Source organism: Peromyscus maniculatus, chromosome 4, assembly GCF_049852395.1.
Source record: "Peromyscus maniculatus bairdii isolate BWxNUB_F1_BW_parent chromosome 4, HU_Pman_BW_mat_3.1, whole genome shotgun sequence".
In the NCBI taxonomy this organism is placed as follows: domain Eukaryota; kingdom Metazoa; phylum Chordata; class Mammalia; order Rodentia; family Cricetidae; genus Peromyscus; species Peromyscus maniculatus.
Window position 1 is genome coordinate 79289867 of NC_134855.1, and position 20605 is coordinate 79310471.

The following is a 20605-nucleotide window of genomic DNA, read 5'->3' on the forward strand; positions in this document are numbered from 1 at the left end:
AGGCGAGGCGCTCTCAGGTCCCGCCTCTCACTCTTGCTCCGCCCCGAGGCTGCCCGCTCAGCCGCTTAGTTGAGTTTATACATTACGCTTAGGCCTGGAAAGAACGTGCGGCGGATAACCGAGCGGACTGTCAGAACCATGTCTGGCTGTCACGCTCAAGGAGACTGTTGCTCGCGGCCATGCGGCGTGCAGGTAAGGACAGTGGTCTACGGCACGCGGGGTGGCGCTTCAGGCGCTCCGGATGCCTGATCCCCAGCCCAGTCCGAGGTCCCTCCTTACCCCTAGTAGGGCTGCTCAACCTGAACTATCCCGGCCTGTCTTACATGACATTATGAAGAAGGAGATCATGGAAATGATTCTTCTTTAGGAAAAATGAGCCCGCAGGGTGCTCATTTTCTTTCAGTTTTTCTTTCAGTTAAACATGCCACAGTCTTATGGCCTGCCTTCTACGTGCTATGAAAATGGTGAACAACAGAACTAGAAGAATAAACAGTTTCGATACTATGTGATAAGCCACGAAATTACCTCCTTTTATTAGCCTTTCTTCGGACCAAAGGTCTCAATTAAAAATAAAACACAGGAAATTTTTAGTGCAGAGCATTTGTCAGCCATTATTGTTCTTGAATAAGTGGCTTTTCGCAAATTCATAAAGAAAACCTTAAAGTTAGGCAAGATTGAGAGGGAGATCTTCATAAACGACACAGGTCATTGGTGGCCATCCCTAGGCAGGTGTATGTGAAAAGTAAAAGCAATATATCAGAATCATTGCTAAGATGTCTTGATAGCAGAAGTGTTTATGTCCCCAATTAGTAAATCTTGGTGAAGGTCATCATAGACATACAGATTTTTTTTTCATCCTAAATATTTTGCCAGATTGGCAAATTAAGCTGTGATCCAAGAGCTGTGATTGAATTTACCAAAACAGAAAGTAGCCACACACAAAAAAGAAGATGGAAGTATTTTTTATAAACAGAAAAAGAGAAAGGTAGTTTCAGATGGTGATTCATGAAAAATGTTATGAATACCTAGCATTTTATTGACACAGATTTTGAGGAAACCCAACAGACAACTCTAAGGCCACCTTGACTGGACATCCTATCACATGTCTCTAGCATTTTCTTGCTGTGTGGAGGTATGGGCTCATCATTAAATTCTGCTCTTTTGAGGGAAACTAGAAAGTCACATTTTGTATGAAATCTCTTGATTTAAAAATATTGCTTGGTTTCTAAGTATTGTACAGATCAAATAAACAACTCGCTGTAAGTCTGGTTTGGTCCCTGTCCTAGTCAGGGATGCTATCGCTGTGGTGAAACATCATGACCAAAGCAACTTGGGGAGGAAAGTGTTTATTTGGCTTACACTTCACATCACTGTTCATCATTGGAGGAAGGCAGGACAGGAACTCTAACAGGGCAGGAACCTGGAGGCAGGAGCTGATTGATGCAGAGGCCATGGAGGGGTGCTGCTTATTGGCTTGCTCCTCATGGCTTGCTCAGCCTGCTTTCTTATAGAACCCAGGACCATTAGTTCAAGGATGGCCCCACCCACAATGGGCTGAGCCCTCCCCCATCAGTTGCTAAGAAAATGCCCTACATTGATGTTAGGTTCCCTCCTCTCAGATGACTAGAGCTCCTATCAAGTTGACCTCAAACTAGCCAGCACAGACACCTAACTACTTTTTCTCTTGGTTAATTTATATGTCTTTTGTTTGTTTGTTTGTTTGTTTTTCGAGACAGGGTTTCTCTGTGTAGTTTTGGTGCCTGTCCTGGATCTCGCTCTGTAGACCAGGCTAGCCTCGAACTCACAGAGATCAGCCTGGCTCTGCCTTCTGAGTACTGGGATCAAAGACGTGTGCCACCACCGCCCGGCCTATATATCTTTTAAGACTTATCTACATGTTACCTGCTTGGAGGTCTTCACCAGCAGGGCATGAAACAAGCCAGCATAGTCCACAAGATATAAGTTTGAATCCTTTGATATAACAATATAAGGCTTTTCTTAATGGAAGAAATGTGATCTTAGTTTGTCCAATGTTTATTGAGAAAAACACTGTAGTAGGTATAACTTACCAAGAACATGTTTCTTACTCCTTAGAAAGCCAAACCTGAGGAGAAAACCCAGGAAGGCATCACTTTTATTTTTTTATTTTGCCTTATCTGTCATGATCTCCTATAAATAGTGACTGTAAGGTTCGATTTGGTTGGGTCTGACCCAGATTGCTCTTTTGTGTCAGAGATAATCAGGAACGTTATTAACAACACACAGCACAGCAGAGTTAGAACAGAGGTCAGTCCCAAGAGACACAGCGGAATTCCCCCTCTTTCAGGGTTCTGAAGAAGAGAGAAGGCCCATGTAGTTAATGAGTAGTAGATGTTTGCAGTCAGTTTGCCTCTGATTTCCTGGGCTGAGGAGAGGGAAAACATTTGGCCCTTCCTGACTTCAGAATCACAGCAGAGTTCTTGTCATTTCACTATAGCTATAAGGATGAGACACTGTGGGGGCCTGCTAGCAACGTGGAGGTGGAGGTGGAGGCAGCTGCACGTGGCCGTCACTTAGTCTAACATCTAGCAGTGACCCTGGTTGATCTGTACTAACACTACAACCAAAGGCCACCTGGATCCCTGCCTCCTGTTGTCCTTGATCTCAGCAGGCCGCCAACCTTCACTCAGTCTAACCCTGGCCATGTCTGCCCTGACCAATCCCTATCTGTTCATCACACACGCTTTTCTTTCTCATCCCTCTCTGAGTATCCTTTACACTATATGGCAACTAGTGCCTTTCCTAGAATGTCTCTTCCCTAAGCTGCTGAGAACTCCTAAGCGGGAAGGCTAGGTCAGCTCTCTGATACGGTGAGTCTACACACATGATAGTGTCCTGCCCTGGGTGCTGTCCCTCTGGGGAGCTGCCTTTTGTGCTGTTTTAGGTGGCTAGTCCAGAACCTTACAGTCTCTCTTCATCATCTTCAACAGGCTCCAGGCCTGTTGCCCCTGAAATTGCAATGACAGGAAAAGCTGTTAGATGTAAACTTTTCAACGTTAATTTCTTTTTTCCATCTACAGCATAATTTAAAAGCAAAGGAGTGGGATCTATAGCCGTATGGCCTGGATTCAAATCTTGGCTCTGCCGTTAGTATCTTGTAGTCTTACACAAGCTCATCTTTTAGTATAGTAGGGTTGGAATTATTCCATACAGTTTTAACAGTCACAGAATAAGCACCCAATAAATGTTGGCAATTCCTCTTGTTGATAGTACCATATATTTACCTGTGTCTTCATTCTTCCCCTGGTTGAAGGCAATTACCTCCCTGTTCTCCTAATCTCTCCCCCTGCACAAGAGAACCTATCTATTAGGCCATAGCTCTCCTATTCCTTCGGTCTCTTCTTGTCCTCCAACTCTGCCTATCTATCATTTGGATGCGGACTGTCCCCAGAGGCCTATGTGGTAAAGGCTTATCCCCTAGGTCTGCACCATTTGAAGGTAGAAGCACCTGTACACGGTGTACAAGGTGGGACTAGCGAGAGATCCTTGTGTCATTGGCCATGTGACCCCAAAGGGCACGGTACACCCTATGTACCTTCTCTCTCTTTTTCCTCCTGGCCATTAGGTGAGCCATCTGTGCCACCATGTTCCTGTTACCATGAATACCCTGCACCCCAGCAAAGGCCTAAATAGCAGACCCAGCTAATCATGGACTGGAACCTAGAAAACGAAGCCAAAATAAACCTTTTCTCATGTGAATTATCGCTGGTATTTTGTTACAGTGTCTGAAAAATGATTACTACTACATATATAGGAAACTGTCTGTATTGACTTTTTCAGTCTGTTTCCTTACCTAGGTCTCCCCACCATAGCAACACTAGTGAAAGAGTCTTTAGAACTTTATGCCTGCAAATGTCACTTACTTCTAAATGATGTAAATGAAACCCACTTTGGTCTGGCTTCCAAATCCAATTCTTCAAAGTATTTGTTACTTAGGGGGGCCAGTGAGATGGCTCAGCGGCGAAAAGTACTTGCTGCCAACCATGACAACCTGAGTCATGTCCCCAGGACACACGTGGTAAGACAGAACCAATTCCTGCAAGTTGTCCTCTGACCGCCCAGGTGCCACACACACACACACACACACACACACACACACACACACACACACACACACACAACTGAATAACAATTTTGAAAAATGTTCCTTAGGGTAATTAAGGCTGACTAAATTTACAGACACCCTTGGGCCTCATGCAACCCTCAGCCGTGCTTCCAAGGAGCTGAATGTCGTTAGGGAATGTGCCACAGCTGTGCTCATTAGTCTCCCGTCCTCCTGGTTCTGTCACCCTCCAAAGGGTCCTCACACTGCCAACAGCACTTCCGTTTTCCCAGCAGTCTCTAGTGCCCCCTCCCCACAGTGACTACTTTTATCTTTATGTGCATCCCTTGTTGCTCCTGGTGCTTGAGGTCGGGATCAGCTATTTCCAGGTTCTTCACTTCTTATTCAAGCAACTGAAATAAAAGTCCACACTGATTTGCAAAAGTCCCCAGGAAATGTTGAAGCAAAGCAATAGAGAAGATCAGAACACACTACAGTGGAGTGATGTTCCTGTGCATGAAGATACTCAAGGACCCAATTATCAGGCTTCCTTTTCCAGAGTTCGGGGAGATTGGTGACTAAGGGGCATAATGAGGGTGGCTCAAATGATTGATAAGTTGGATGACGTCATTTTTCTACTGTGCATGCCCTCTAGCTTCCTCACTCTTCAGTTTTTCAATCTTCCAAATCCAATTCCGGTGTCACCCCTGCAATTTCATCTCTGAAGTATTTTGTGGCCTTCTTCCTGGTCTGGTCTTGGCTTTCGTGCTCACTACCCTTCAGTGTCTTTTCTCCACTACCATAGTCAGGTGTCTGAAGGCAGGGTATGAGGGTTGGGGAGATGGCTCAGTGAGCTCAGTAGCCACTGAAGCATGCCAGCCTAAATTGGATCCTCAGTGTCCACGTACAAGTTGCATGCGGTGGCCACATTCCTGTAAGCCCTGGAAGGGAAGATGAAAGGATTATTCCCAGGACCTGCTGGCCAGTTAGGCTAGCTGAAACAGTGGCCTCTAGGCTTAGAAAGAGAGACCCTGTCTCAAAAATAGTTGGGGAGGATGACTCAGTGGTTAACAGCATTGGCTGTTCTTCCGGAGGACCTGGATTCCATTCCCAACACCCATACAGCTTATAACCATCTGCAAGTCTGGTTCCAGTGGACCCAATGCCCTCTTCTGGTTTCTTGGGCCCCAGGCATGCAAGTAGTGCAAGACATACATGCAGGCAAAACACCTATATACATAAGTAAATTTTCAACGTTTCAAAGAGGCAGATATTCCCTGCCTCCCCACTTCATCCACAGAACCTAATTTGTAGCCAGTTCCCTCTCCTGAGTTCTCCCCATCTGCCTGCACAGCACATTCCCTTCACCCTTCATGAGCTCAAGCACCCTTCCTCACGCCTTTCCTCCCTGTCTCTAGCTTCTACTCCCATCATGCCCCACCCATTTTGTATTATACATTACCATCCCATGACTGTCAAGTTCTTTACTAGATTAAGCTCCTCAGAGTGGATCTTATCTTACTTATATTTCTGTCTTCAGGGCCTATCATGTATTTAGCACTCAGGGTTTGTTAAGTGAAGGAGTGAAGTATATAATAAATGCCAGGAAACAAGTGCAGAGATCAAAGGCTGTCACACAGAATTGGAGGGAGAGCAGCTGCATTTTGCTTGAGTAAAAGCTAACCAGCAGGGTTTGAGAGAATTGCAACAACTGGAGTCCAGCATGAGCAGGAACAGTAAGAAGAAAACTGTATTCTTGCCTGGGAAGAAACATAGCTTAGTTACCTGTTGCTATGCAGCAAACCACCACAAACTCTAACAGTTGAAAACAGCACTGATTGTGTCCCGTAGATGCTCAGGGTTAGGAATCTAGGAGCAGCCGAGCTGAATTCTGGATCAGGGTCTCGTGAGGCAGCATTCAGGCTGTTGCCCAAGCAATAGACACATCAAGGATGGACCGCACAAGGAGGATCTGCTCTCCCAAGTGACTTCTGTAGGCTGTGGTGGCCTTCAGCATGGGCTGGCTCTGCAAAGAACCAGTGATCCCAGAGAGAGATAGTCCCAAGATCCAGCACTGAAACCTCACATCTTATGGCCTCATTGAGAAGTGGCACAGTAACTACTTTTGCTGTGGTCTGTTAGCACATCAGCCAGCCCTGGCGCCATGGGGGCAGACCATCAGTGTGACTGTCAGGGTGCAGTGATCCCCAAGAGTTATCTTGTAACTGATTCTAACAGGAGTTTGACTAGAACTGAGAGACTTATATAAAACAATAAGTGAAAAAAATACTTGAAAAGTAAATTAGGACATAAAGGGATGTAACAGATCAAGGAAGTGGTATTTGAGCATTTGTTGATTTGAGGGACCAAGCTCAAGGATCAAAGTACTGTGTTAGCTTAGTACTCATGGTAGAATGGAGGATGAACTGGAGGAGACGAAAATGCAGGCAAGGAGATCAAACAGGAAAAGCATAACTTCTACCTCCAAATGTTAGTCCTGCAGAGATTTTTTATTGGGACTACAAAGTGAGAACAATGAAAATATGAATTTCCCCCAATTAATTTCATCCAAGTTAAAAGATTAGCCTTTACTCTGACAGTATTCTCCTCGCTGTCTTTATGTTTAAAATCCACTCTTTTCTGAAGACAGTGATAGTGGAGAGTTAAATATAATTAGTGTCGTTACTTGGCAACCACATGTCATCTCTTAAAATTAATAAAACTGCCCGTGGGCCTGCGAGCTGAGTCAGTGGTACAGCAATTGCTGCCTAAGCCTGTTGACCTGAGTTCATTCTCCAGAGCCCACGCAGAGACAGAAGGGGAGAAGAGACCCCAGGAAGTGATGCTTTGACCTCCACGCGTGCGCCCCACCCCCAGCTAACAAAGAAAGAAAGAAAACTGGTGTTGAAATTCGGAAGTCTAGGAATCACTGGTCCATATAAGGAAACCGGCACCCAGCAAGCATCCCTGGATCACATCTGGGCCCTTGCTTATGCTAAAAAGCATGCTTTACCATCGAATGGCACCCCTCCCCTGACAGTTTATTTTATGTTGTGTCAGAGTCTCCCAGGAATCCCTGGGTCCAGACGCGTGCTGGTGTTTTAAGGTGAAAGAAAAGCAAGGAACGGAAATAAGTGGAGCCCCGTTAGGCGTACCTAGGTATTTCTGCGACAGTCAAGGCAAAATGTCTTCAAAGCGGCATGAAAGCGTTTTATACTTCAGTGCCTGTAATATCTTCTGAATGTCACCAAGTCTGTGTCTGTTGCACCAGAGCTGTGTTTCTGCAAATAGTTCATTGTGGGGAGTCCTTCGCTTCGTGTCATATAGTTACCATGCTCACTGAAAGCCAGCTCTGACGACAGCTGACAGGTGCTGTTGGCATCCAGGGAGCAGTGGTGTGACACCAGCTAAGCCTTCCCTTGCCGGTTCCGACGACAGCGTTTCCATGTTCACACTCTTGGGCTGCACAGGTTGAGTGACGGCGGCACCTTCAGCAAAAGTGTCTTCACCAGGGTTCCGCTACTTCCCTGTAATTATGTCTTGCCGATCTGAATGGCTGAGGGGGATGCAGGAACTGTCTTTGGCGTCGGGAAGCTAGCTAATTGCTCCAATACTTCAGTGCTGGGGAAAGACAAGAGGGAAGGGGCTCTGTAATAATAGACCGTTTTCTGTAATGTTTGCAATTTGTTGCGCAAATTTGGTCTTAATGATTGGAACACTGCAGGAGTCTTCCCATTAGCTGTATTTAATATGTAATTAAAATATCATTTATGTTCCCCCCAAAAAAGAGGAAATAGCAAATTATATGGGGCATAGACATTTTTGGCTAGTTTCGTTGAGAAAAGTTAAGAAATCCATTTTATTATTAACCTTAAGCAATTAATTTGTGTTCAAGAACTTTAACTCTTTAAAATGGAAGGAAGGAAGTATTGTGCCACACAGTTTTGTAGGGAGTGTTCTTACTGTAGAGACTTTAAAATTTTGTTTTTAAATGAGTGTATATGTGCGCAGCTCTGTGTGGTATGTGCACATGAGCGCAGGTGCCCAAGGACTCCAGCAGAGGGTTTGGGGTCCTCTGGAACTGGAGTAACAAGTGACGGTGAGCTGCCTGACATGCGTGCTAGGAGCTGAACTCCAGCCCTCTGCAAGAGGGTATCGGCCTTAACTCTGAACCCTCACTCCAGCAAAATGTGTGTGTGTGTGTGTGTGTGTGTGTGTGTGTGTGTGTGTGTGTGTGTGTATAGGTAGGTCTACATGCAGGTGCCTAAGCAGGCCAGAGGCTTCAGTACCCGCTGGAGCTGGAGTTAGAGGTGGTAGTGAACCACTTGATGTGAGTGCTGGGAACTGAATCTGGTCCTCCGCAAGAACAATACATGCTCTTACCTGCTGAGTCATCCCTTCATCTTTGTGTTATGTGTTTTATCTTCATTTTATCTCATTTTATTCCTCAAGGTATTCTCATTGAATGGCTGAGTAAAAGAGAGGCTCATTGTCTTAGTTAAGGTTTCTATTGCTATGATAAAACCTGAAAAAAAGCACCATGGGGAGGAAGGGGTTAATTTCAGCTTACAGCATGCAGTCCATCATCCGGAGAAGTCAGGGCAGGAATACAAGGCAAGAACCTGGAGGCGGGAGCTGAGACTGTGGAGGAGTGCTGCTTCCTGGTTTGCCCCTAATGGTTTATACAACCCAGGACCACCCACCCTGGGCAGCACCATCCACAGTGAGCTGAGCCACATCAATTGTCACTTGGGACATTTTCTCAATTGAGGTTCCCTCTTCTGAGATGACTCTAGCCTGTGTCAAGTGAACATAAAAACTAGCCAGCACATTCAGCATCATGTAAACAATGAATTAAACATAATGTAGTTTGTCAGCCCTGCTAACTGTTAAGCCTGTGTTCATCTGAGCTTTACAAAATGTCTAGCTTTCTCCCATGCTCTCGGTTTTATATTTTGAAGGCCCCTTCATCAACAATCATTTGTAATACTTACCTAAAACTATCTGTGTGTGTGTGTGTGTGTGTGTGTGTGTGTGTGTGTGTGTGTGTGTGTGTGGAGAAAGAGACAGAGAGAGAGACAGAGACAGAGAGAGAGAGATGCAAGAAGAGAGAAGAGAGGGAGAGAGAATGAGAATCAGAAGCAAATTTGGGAAAGCACAATTTCAGCTATTTAGGATCCAGTCTGTTGAAAGAATGATTTTTCTCTGGCCTCAAGAATGATTAACCCCTTTACCCAGGGCCGAGTCAGCCGTCCAGTTATTCACTGTGCTTTCTCCATAGCAAGGGTTGTTTGTTTGCCTTTTCCTTGAGAATGCAGCCCACTGAGTCTTGAGTTTCTATGGGGATTTTCTGTGTGGTGCAAATCTGGAGTGTATCTTGGATTTCTAATGCCTGTCCAGATATCAGAATTGAAGCTCCGGGTCCCCAGAATTTTTTCAGGTGCCTTGAAGAGAATCCTGGCTTTGAGGTTCCCTGCTCCCAAGATGTCCCGCTCTCATTTCTTTCACAACCCCTGTGAAATCCTGCTTTCTACTTCAGCAATTTGTTTTGAAATATTTGTAAAAATGACTTAATCTGCAGTTCTTTATTTTCAAGGTAATGCTATATATCATACTGACAAAATGAAGTTCATTATACTTTGTTTTTGTTTCCATTAATGTAAACTATTAAGAAAACACCAGGAGGAAATAAATGACATCGTTTTTCTAAAGAGGTAATTGTTGGAGTTACACATATAAATGCAGCTTGATGTTTCCCTCAGCCTTTATTCATATGCTCCTTTAAACAAAGTGCCTTCATGAAAAAGAATCATGATTTCTTTTGAGTAGGATTTGCTTATTGTTATTTGCTTGATTTTAGTTTTCATAGTGGGTGTTTATTATAATTGTAATAAGAGAAGATATTAAAATCATTTTGGAAAACAGAGCATTTGTAAGATAAAAATAAAACTGAGCCAGCACAGACTGTTGGATAGATAACAAGGGCAGTGTCTCACGTATGGTGTTCTAGTGTGCTGTTCTCTGTGAATAACTTTCCCGTGTAGCCTGAAGCATGTTCCTTTTAACTAGGTTCCACTGTCTTTTTCTTGACACGGGTGTCATAGGCCCCTGGCATTTCCCTGCCTTATTATTACAGCTTGTTCCATTGCATTAGACTATAGACCCCTACACTAACCAATCCCAGGTTGCCAAATAATTAAGTAAATCCATTTTCTAAATATTATGGGCAGAATGTGTTTGTTTCCTTAACTACCTCTTTTCTTAGGTCGATTTCCTTGAATGTCCTTAAGTGGTTTCTTGTTAGGAATGCCTGCTGGAATACACAATTTAAAGAGTCTATTTAAAAAGTCATTCTCTTCTGTTTAAGGACAAGGAACACCCCAGATTCCTGATCCCAGAACTTTGCAAACAGTTTTATCATCTGGGCTGGGTCACTGGCACCGGAGGAGGAATTAGCTTGAAGCATGGGTAAGTGTCCAGTTGAGTTCAGCTCTGGAGTTCTCCATTTCATCAAGCCATGGATGGTTTGGCCAAATCTAGCTGATAGTCAGTTTACCACAGATGGCGCGTCCAAACCCAGCTGATAGTCAGTTTAATGTGATACTGAAGCTGTTTACTTTCTAAATGATCTATGGATGTTTGCATAACCCAACGGAACCAAGGAGCAGAAGCAATAGCATAATAAACACTGAAGGCTTTTGGATCCCAGTTGCTAATTGGAATAATTTGATTCTCTCTCTTTGGAATATTGAAGGTAGGTAACAGTCCACCAAGTATGTTCATGTTTCTGGACTTTTATACTGTTCTCTAGACAGTCAAAGATTTATTTCAAAAGTTCAGAGACATATTTTGAAGTCACTTAAATATAGATTATTAATGGTTAAAAATTTAAAAATCCATGTTTACTGAGTTCAGAAACAAGCCGTGTACTATTCTAGGCAGAAATATCATGATTAATGGGTATAGCACCTGCTGATATTTCCTCCTTTGAGGCACTGGATTTAAAATAGAAAGAAGGAATCGTTTTCTAGTGCTCATTGGATTCAGGGATGTCTTGTCTTCGAGCAGATGAGGAATAGACACACCGTGGGTAATAACTCTCAAGGTGAAGCCTCATTCTCCTGAGGCGTCCTGAAGTAGGACTAATGTATTCCTCCTGAAATGCCTTATGAATATTGCTGTCTGGAGGCTGAGTGTTAAACTAAGTAACGGAACTTTATTTCTATATTCCAATTTACCTTTTTTCCTTAGCAAAATTGGGCTATTAAAACATGTTGAATATGTATGTACATGATATGTGTGTGTACATATGCATATGTATGTATGTGTGTGTGTGTGTGTGTGTGTGTATCCCAAGGAGTCTGCAGTTCATAATAGTAAATGGATTGTAAAATAAAATCAGAACATTTTAAACAAAAGGAATTTTATTACATCCCACACGATGATGATTTTGTAATTTCATCTGCTTCAAATTACAGTGTAATTCATGAAATATTGATTCAATAGTGGGAAGTAGCAAAAGGTGCCTTAGTGAACAGCTTGTCCGGTGGTGACTAGAAGGTTCTCTCAGAGTCCAGATGCAGCGTGTTCCCTGCTGGGCCCACACGACCCTCTGCCCCTCACCAGCAGTCACCCCAGCTGCTAATGTGTCAGTTCAGCGTTGTGCCACCTTCACACACACAGTGGTTTGGCCTAAATTTTCAAGTTGTCTTCTTCACAATGTACCTGAAACTATTAATAAGTTGTTCCTGTTTCACTTTTCTATTTAAAAGTTGAGTGCCTGTGTTTTACTGGTATATGATTTATAATAAATCATGTTCTAAATGTATTTAGCTAACTACTGTTTATTTTTATGTACAGAGAATGGTTTTTGTACATAATAGAACTCCTACCAAACTGAGCTAAAATAGTCATTTCTGTGTGTGTGTGTGTGTGTGTATGCGCGCACGCGTGCGTGCGTGTGTGTGTGTGTGTGTGTGTGTATGTGTGTGTGTGTGTAAAATGAGTAGAATGAAAACGAAAGAAAATTTTTTAAAGCAAGAAATTGTAAAGGACTTCTCTTTCTAGAAAAACTTTACTATTCTACACACTGATTGTGTGTGGCCAACATAAACCATTTATTGGCACATCTCTTAATAGGTAATGGCTTTTATAGCACTGCAATCAATTTATAGGAAGTTGCATCATATGCAGTTTTTCCTTATTTTTAATGGGCAGGGAGCTCCCCCTAGAGGCCACAAATGGGAAGGAGTAAAGTTTTAAGGCATTGTTTGGCTTTCAGTTTGTGCTTACAGACTAAAACAGGTAATTTTAGTAAAATATTGAATGTTATCCCTAATATTTAAATGACTTTATGAGTCCCCATTACTCATCTTCGTGTTTCTGATAATAGTTTTGTCTTCTGTGCCTGACTTTTGGTGCAAATAAATTTGAAAAGACTTATAAATATAGTAGATAATGTTCTAGAATCATACAGACAATAAAGTCCTGGGGAATATAGAAATACTGACAGATTTCAAGATTTGGCTAATACCACCCCAGCTTACATGACTGGTGTGGTACCAGGATGTGTGTGTGTGTGTGTGTGTGTGTGTGTGTGTGTGTGTGTGTGTACACACATGTATTCATACACATACATGTATATGACAGCAAGGACATGCATAGGGATTGAAAGTGAGGACACACATAGGAGTCATCAAAGTAATTCCATGACACTCAGCAGCCATGGCCTTTAGGCTTGGTCTGTGATGTTCAGATTCACCATTTCCTATTTTCATGGATATGTGCCAGCCTAAGCTTGATGCATGCTGTTAGAATCACATTTGATAAGCACATATTGTAGATGAGCTATTGAGACATAGTATCTCAGTGATCTCTAATGACCAGAGGGTGAGTAACAATAGACACACCTGAACACAGATGTGGTAGGGACTCTTGTTTGTCGTAGAGTGAAAGAGCACGGAGTATAGAGAAATAAACTCCAGAATTCATTCTCTGGAACTCCCAAGTTCTTTCTATTTGCGGCTTATAGAAGCAAGCACACATTTTTCTTCAGTCTTTTATGTGTTATCTCCTAAGACAAAAGCTGTCACTTTTGTATTTTTCCTGTATTTCTCTTTCTGTGTTAGTATTGCTGTCAAAAGCTTACTTAGCTTACCTTTGAATGGCTCGAAGTTGAAGGAAGTCTAAATTCCCATTTCCAGAGACAACGGTCCAAGCACACAGTACAACTAGACCCTCTTCTCTGATCCCCAGGCTGGCGAGGATCTGGGACTTCTGGCTCTGGAGGGAGGCCTGCCACACTGTTGTCCATACAACAGAGACTGAGCACTGCTGAGCTTCGGGACACCTAATGGAGGCGCGAGCTCACTGCTTCCTGGGTTCTGCTCAGCTATCAGGCATTCATCTAGACCTTAGTTTACTGAGAAACTCCTGCTTCCCTGACCCGCCTGTCAGTTCCATGTCCGCACATTTTGTAGTGACCATTTTGACAGCTTCATATAGGCCATCCTCGTTTTCACTTTGAAGCTTTGATATTTGTCCTTTGTGCATTTCTGCCTGTGTGGTAAAAGCTAGAGTCTCGGGTGCTTGTGTTCCCTTGGTTTCTGGTTTTGTGGCTGCTCATTAATATGCTCTGGAACTGAAACTGATAAGTGAGGAGAAGTACCTTTCTGTGAGTGGAGAGAATGGGAAGATTTGGAAATTATGTTGCAAGTCACATTTGACAGCACCATTGAGGACCTTGTGGGAAATGGTACAGGGTGTAGATCTCAGCCTAACACTCATAACAAAAAGCATCTCTCTCTCTCTCTCTCTCTCTCTCTCTCTCTCTCTCTCTCTCTCTCTCTCTCTCTCTCTCTCTCTCTCTCTCTCTCTCTCTCTCTCTCTGTGTGTTTATTTTGTTTCAGATATTTGCCCACTACATATCCCTCACTGATATTGAACCCATGATTTTCTCTGCTCAGCCTCCTAAGTGCTGTGATTATAGGCATATGCAACCACACTCAATACCCTACTTTCATCTCTAACTTTTTGTGATCATTTAATTGCCAAATAATTTTCAAGATTTGCATGCCTATCATAGAGGAAATTCTGAGTGTTAATGCTGTAATTTAGCAAACTGTCCACCAGAGGGCTCTGGGCTTCATGACTTCATGTAATAAATTTGAACCTCATTGTTTACGATGCAAAAATGTTCTCAGTCAGGCATATATTTTTCCTGATTTTAGAGTTAACTATATTTTACATAGGATACTGAAGTTCTGTTCATTCATGCCAAAAGTGCTAAATAATTAACATACTCAAATTTACCTTTCCTCTAGATAGTGGTCTGGCTACCACAAATTTTTTTGCCTGGTGAAAAGAAATACATATATGTGAAAGCAGGAAAGACAAAAGCAACTACCACGAGTTCTCTTAGGCCACTGGTGTTTCAAAGTCGCTTAGAACTCATTCTGTGCACCCTAGCTCCTTCACTCGACCAAGCAGCCGCTTGGGGCTTGATGTAAAGAGGACATTAGTGCTTAGACTGCAAGGATACACTTTCTTTGTTCAAAACCGGAAGTTTAGCCAAACAAAAACCAATTTCTATATTTTGTGTTGCCAGCGATGAAATCTACATTGCTCCCTCAGGCGTACAAAAGGAGCGCATTCAGGTACGCTAAGGATCCTTCCTAAGCCTCTGTCCCTTCCTTAACCGCCATCCCATGAAGTGGGATTGCTTCTAAAAGGTGAGGTTAGTTTTGAAGGGTGGTTCTGTTGTGATCATTTCAATAGCTAATCAACAAACATTCGCTAAGTAACTATTAAATATTTGTTGAGTGATTATGAAATGTTTTTTAAGGTGGCAAGTATCTTCCACGTATCCAGCATGTTTTTTAAACTCTCATCGGGGCTGGAGAGACGGCTCACCAGCTAAGAGCACACGCTGCTTTTGCAGAGGACCTGGGCTTGGTTCTCCGTTCTCACCCACACAGTGACTCACCACTGCCTGTAACTCCAGTTGCAGGGGATCTAAAGCTCCTCTTCTGACCTCTGAGGGTACCAGGTATGCACATGGTGTACATACATGCATGCAGGCAAACATAAAAGTAAACAGATCTTCAAAATCTCGTTCAGGAAGCTGTAGCAGGCAGCGGTGAGTAGCGCAGTCTCATCCCTCCTTTGTCAGCCCAGTGAGCTGGGCCTACTGATAGGTTCAGGCCACACAACTGAGTCACATTTTCAGTTGTAAAGCTATTCCAATTTAAAGTGAGGAAATCCATTTATTGTTTCTTAAAAATTTGAGAAGTGGCATTTTATGTCAATGCTAGAATAATACCCCAAATCTAACCAAATATATAAAATTTTGATCAATTCCAAGAAAAAAGAACAGTTGCTCTCTTAGTGAAAGTTTATATTGTAGTCTGGGGTAAGCCCTGGCATGTGCAAGTTGCAATCAGAACTATGCAGGCATTACTAAGAAAAAGCTAGGTCAACACACTCCTGAAACTTGAAGAATAACATCATTACTAAGTTTCTTAAGGGGTAAGAAAGTCCTAACATCCATCTGGGTCTGTTGATTTCTTTATGTGGTTTCCTGGAAAAGTAGTTGCAAAATAGCAGGCCAAAGTCTGTGAACTGACAGCAACATCATTACATACATAATTGTTTCTACATCCAATCTTAGCCTTCAGATTCTAAAAGAAAGTGATTTTTTAAAAACTCTCAAGAAAGTTTTTGATAGTATAAACTTTATTTTTTTATTTTATTAGTTTGTGTGTATCAGTGTTTTGCCTACATGTATATATCTGTACCATGTGCATGCAGTTCCCATGGAAGCCAGAAGAGGGCATCAGGTCCCCTAGGACTGGCGTTAGATGTTTGAGAGCTGCCATGTGGGTGCTGGGTACCAAACCCAGGTCCTCTGGAAGAACTGTCAATGCTCTTAACCACTGAGCCATCACTTCTAATCACATTATAAAACTAATTTTTTTTCCTGGTACTGAAATTTTGGGGAATCAAACATGAATGTTTAATTTGAATGTTAAACATGTTTGCACATGCATATACTGTCTAAGTATGCCAAGTAGAGACATTTTAATTGTCATTTTAAGACTTTCTTTTCTTTTTCTCTCTCTTTAAATAGCCAGAAGATATGTTTGTTTGTGACATCAATGAACAGGACATAAGTGGGCCTCCAGCATCTAAAAAGCTAAAAAAAAGCCAGTGTACTCCTCTTTTCATGAATGCTTACACCATGAGAGGTATGCAGAAAGTTGTTGGTCTAAAGAACATTTGCAGAGTTGGCCTCACTAAATAATAGTCATTATGACTTTAGTTAACAGCTCGCAAGTATCTAAGACGTACAAGCATGTCTCTCATCAGCCTCTGAAGAAGGTCCATTGTTATTCCACCTGCCTGTTAGTTTCTGTCAACTTGACACAAGCTAGAGTCACCTGGGAAGAGGAGCTTCAGCTGAGGAATTGCCTCCATCAGACTGGCCTGTAGGCAGGTCTCTAGGGACATTTCTTGATTTAGTGACTGATGAGGGAGGGCGCAGCTCCCTGTGAATAGTGCCACTGATGGGTAGGTGGTCCTAGGTTGTATAAGGAAGCAGGCTAAGCAAGCCATGAGAGCCAGGCAGTCGACAGCACTCCTTGGCCTCTGCTTCAGTTCCTGTCTCCACGTCCCTGCTGAGTTCCTGCCCTGACTTCCCGTAGTGGTGGATTGTGATCCAGGACGTGTACCCCACAAACGCTTTCCTTTCCCAGGTTGGCTTTGGTCAGCATTCTGTCACAGCAACAGAAACTGACTAGGACACTTCTTAGCCACCACCATTTTTCCCTACGGCAGAAATGTTAAGTCCATAATGGAACATATGCATACATAATGTGCGTAGGTATAGATGTTGGTTTTCTCTTAAAGACCTAAATTCTCTTCACTGAGCAGCTGCCTCTTCATCCTGCAGGCGCAGGTGCAGTGATTCATACCCACTCTAAGGCTGCTGTCATGGCCACCCTTCTGTTTCCAGGACGGGAGTTTAAAATTACACATCAAGAGATGATCAAAGGAATAAGGAAATGTACCTCAGGAGGGTATTACAGGTATGATTTTATTATTAAATTATTTGGCTTACATTTTTTTCCTTCTCTTTGATAAGTCAGGCCACGATCTTTTTATAATGAGGTACAGTGGGATCTGTGTTCAGTAATACCCTACTTAACAATGTACTTTCAGATGCGTTCTCAGTAACACGGCTTCCTCCTCCCTTCCCCAGCCAGGGTGAATTATTAGCAACATGAATAATGGAATGTTTGCTCCATTAAAATGAACAGAAGTCTAGGCTAAAATTTCTATCAAGATGGGCAAGGGTAGCCCCTGTTTTCAGCACTGAGAAAACAAGATCTCACCTCCATTTTTGTCTTCAGGAAGCTTGAACTGGACTACCATTAAATGTTATATTGATTTAATGTATTTCTAGAATATGCTCCTAATTATAAAAACTTCCTATTCATTTTAATTAGATAAATGACTATATTTCAGAATTTGTGATGTGGGTGACATAAAAGTGTAGAACAATGACCTTCTTTCTAAATTTAAGTAAGTCCACCAGCCCGCGAAAATGTAGCCATTATTCGTAAATCTAGACTTGAATGACTTGAAGAAATAGGTTCCCACTGTCCAGGTACAAGCTGAGCCTTGCTTTTAGTTGGTAGCATTTTTCTGAACCTTCACCCTTCCTGGTTTCCAGTGAGGCCTGGTCTCCCCTCCCCCCTTCACAGGAAAGTGTTCCCTGTTACTAAAGACACCACAGCAGTGTCTTACTGTGACTTCGGGGAACAGGTTGGGTGTGTTTAAACCAGTGTGCTGAAAGTTCATCTCATTTGATTTCCTATTTATCGTGTGCCTAGCGCCTTCCTCGGCACTATGAAAATTATGGACAAAAGGTAAAAATTAAAGCATTCAAGTATGCGCTGAGAACTTGAGAGGCCCTGGGTTCAGTCCTCAGCAGCAGAGCTAAGCAAAACAAAGTCAGCATTGAACTCCCCTCCTTACCAGTGAGGTGAGCGTGTGTTACTGTAGCTGCGGTCCATTTTGGAAGCAACATGCCTCTGCTAGAGTGCAGAGGATACTGAGAGTCAATCAGAGGACTTCCATGGCTCTGTTTTGTATTTAACTTGTGAGGATCAGTATCGTGTTGGTGAAATGACGGATTCTTTGAATTTGTTTTCTGGCCTCACTGTGCTTTGAAGTTACTTTGCACCTGGAATTATTTCTGACTGTGTGGTGAATGCTATAGGAAAATATAAGTCTGTCGCTCTTTTGGCTAGTTTTGGGAAAGATGTGAGCCCAGCAATTCACTTCTTCTACACTACGGTATTGTATAATTACTTCTGTCTCAACTACAGTGGAATCACGAGCAAGTCTATACTACTACAATAATGGTTGCCCAAATTGTTAATCACAAGATAGCTGCTTAGTCTCTGCCTTCCTGAAAGTGGTCTTTCAGATAACACTTTGAGCATTTTTGCTAAGTTTACTCACTGCTTTGGTGAAAAGGCAGTGTAGGGAAAACCATGTACAATGGAACACTTGTCTGAGCTGTCACTGGTGACAAGTGACCTCAAGAACGGACCTAGTTTTACTTGTGGTGAAGTTGCTTGCATGAACATTATTACATTCTGACTTTAACTCATGAATTTACTGAGAAAAAAGGTGGAAACAGAAGTTCTAATGCAGCAGATTTGAGATTATTCTGAAAGGATTATCATAACCTTGGTAATTGTTGCTGGATGGTTCTTTCTATCCTGGTGCCACAAACCACACCTGCATTGATTGGTTTGCCTGTCAAGATATTTTGGTATTCTGCAGAGATGAAACACAGTGATTTTTATATTGGGGAATATTCCTACTATGTAATATATAGTTCAGTGTTTCATCTCTTCTGCCCTTCTGTGTGTGAGGTGTATCATTTCCTATCTCATGTTTAAAATGTTCTGATTATCTTTGCTTCAAGGAAATGCTTGTATGATCTTGATTTCTTTGTTAGGTTCTGCTCTACTGTACAGATTTCTACTTTTTAAACTCAGGGATGCCTGCCAAATTCCAAAGGTATCTCTTGATATAGATGTTTATACAAGATACACAGAATAACTTGCAGCATCTTGTTTTGAAGTTGAAGACATGGAGCGCTGTTTAGATATAAAGTGTGTCCGACTGGTTACTAACAGGAAAAATTACAATAGAATATTGATGTTTTAGTGGGAGAAAATGTCTCATTCTGTCTTACAGATATGATGATGTGTTAGTGGTCCCCATTATCGAGAACACTCCTGAAGAAAAAGACCTCAAGGAACGAATGGCTCACGCGATGGATGAGTACCCCGACTCCTGTGCAGTGCTTGTCAGGCGTCATGGGGTGTACGTGTGGGGAGAGACGTGGGAGAAAGCAAAAACCATGTAAGACTGAACTCCGAGAATATTTGGTACAAATCACACTCAGAAATGTGAAAATGAACTTAACACGCTTTAGGATTAAAATGAAATACAAGTTTTTCATGTGTTTGTTGGTCAACTGGTTTCAGCTTCAATAATCTGTCATTGTTACTGATAGAGACCCGATTTTTACTCTGTTGAATCATCAGGAAATATTGACTAGGTCGGCTCTGATTTAGAAAGGCACTGTGAAGTTTACTACAGAGGAAAAGAGTCACAGATCTTAAATAATTTAACTTTTATTTAAAAAATATAGCACATGCCAGGCAGTGGTGGCACACCCCTTTAATCCCAGCACTCAGGAGGCAGAGGCAGAGTCAGGCAGATGTCTGAGAGTTCGAGGCCAGTCTGGTCTATAGAGCGAGTTCCAGGACAGGCATCAAAACAACACAGAGAAACCCTGTCTCAAAAAAAACAAAAAAACAAAAAACAAAAATAAAAATAAAAAAAAATAAAAACCACACATAATAAAAAATATAACTTCATGTGAGTAGTATCTTTCCTGAGAAGTAAATGATATAGTTGTGCAATTCAGTGTGACTCCTTTGCATGTTTGAAAATTGTTGGGGTCAAAGTAGGAAACTTTTGGTACGAACTCAGTAGCAAATGTAGCAACAAAGCAAAGCTCATGCTGGGAGATGTGGTGGTGGGAACTGCCGGAAGCTCTCTCCTGACCCACTCAGTCCTTCTGCCTCTTCCTCCTCCGCAGGTGTGAGTGCTATGACTACCTGTTTGACATTGCTGTCTCCATGAAGAAAATGGGAATGGACCCAACGCAGCTCCCAGTCGGAGAAAATGGAATTGTGTGAGCCAAGTGGATGCCTAAATATCTTCAAGGCTTAAATATGGCTTAAATAAAACTTGACTGCTTTTAAAAGAGTTGAAAATGCTCTCGATGCCACTCATTTGTCACTGAAATCTCCCAATGGTCACATTAATCACCTCCACGTTAAATATTTGCTTATATTCTTACAGCTTTAGGTGGCAGAGAGGTGGAATAAAAACTTTTTACTTGGTATTTGCTTATTTTAAAGCATGTAACAGCAA

General features: G+C 42.4%; 1 protein-coding gene and 1 long non-coding RNA gene across 5 annotated transcripts in view; one reads left to right on the forward strand and one right to left on the reverse strand.

Annotated features, from left to right (window-relative positions):
- Window positions 1–31: 31 nt before the first annotated feature.
- On the forward strand, window positions 32–20445 carry Apip (APAF1 interacting protein). 4 transcript variants are annotated; one of them, XM_006983630.3, is made up of 7 exons: window positions 32–192; window positions 10449–10549; window positions 14688–14736; window positions 16209–16326; window positions 17031–17166; window positions 19355–19522; window positions 20268–20445. In XM_006983630.3, the coding sequence occupies exons 1-7, from the start codon at window positions 139–141 to the stop codon at window positions 20365–20367; spliced, it is 726 nt and encodes a 241-aa protein (XP_006983692.1). In that variant the 5' UTR covers window positions 32–138; the 3' UTR covers window positions 20368–20445. The 4 variants fall into 4 exon arrangements, with proteins under 4 accessions (XP_006983692.1, XP_076426286.1, XP_042131749.1 ...); XM_076570171.1 differs by having other exon boundaries at window positions 46–192; window positions 14404–14736; XM_042275815.2 differs by lacking the exons at window positions 32–192; window positions 14688–14736.
- LOC143272935 (uncharacterized) overlaps window positions 5055–20605 on the reverse strand; it is a 40130-nt gene continuing 24579 nt past the window's right edge. Inside the window, exons 3-4 of the long non-coding RNA XR_013050617.1 lie at window positions 8465–8606; window positions 5055–7702 (exon numbers count right to left, since the gene is read on the reverse strand). This is a non-coding gene — a long non-coding RNA (uncharacterized LOC143272935). The remainder of the gene's footprint in view (window positions 7703–8464; window positions 8607–20605) is intronic.

What these genes read in the sequence shown, in the direction of transcription:
- Apip (XM_006983630.3), top strand. Translation starts at nt 139, where the DNA reads ATGTCTGGCTGTCACGCTCAAGGAGACTGTTGCTCGCGGCCATGCGGC. An exon ending in TACAAAAGGAGCGCATTCAG is followed by an intron (nt 14,737 to 16,208) that starts GTACGCTAAGGA and finishes CTCTTTAAATAG; the next exon opens with CCAGAAGATATGTTTGTTTG. An exon ending in ACCTCAGGAGGGTATTACAG is followed by an intron (nt 17,167 to 19,354) that starts GTATGATTTTAT and finishes TCTGTCTTACAG; the next exon opens with ATATGATGATGTGTTAGTGG.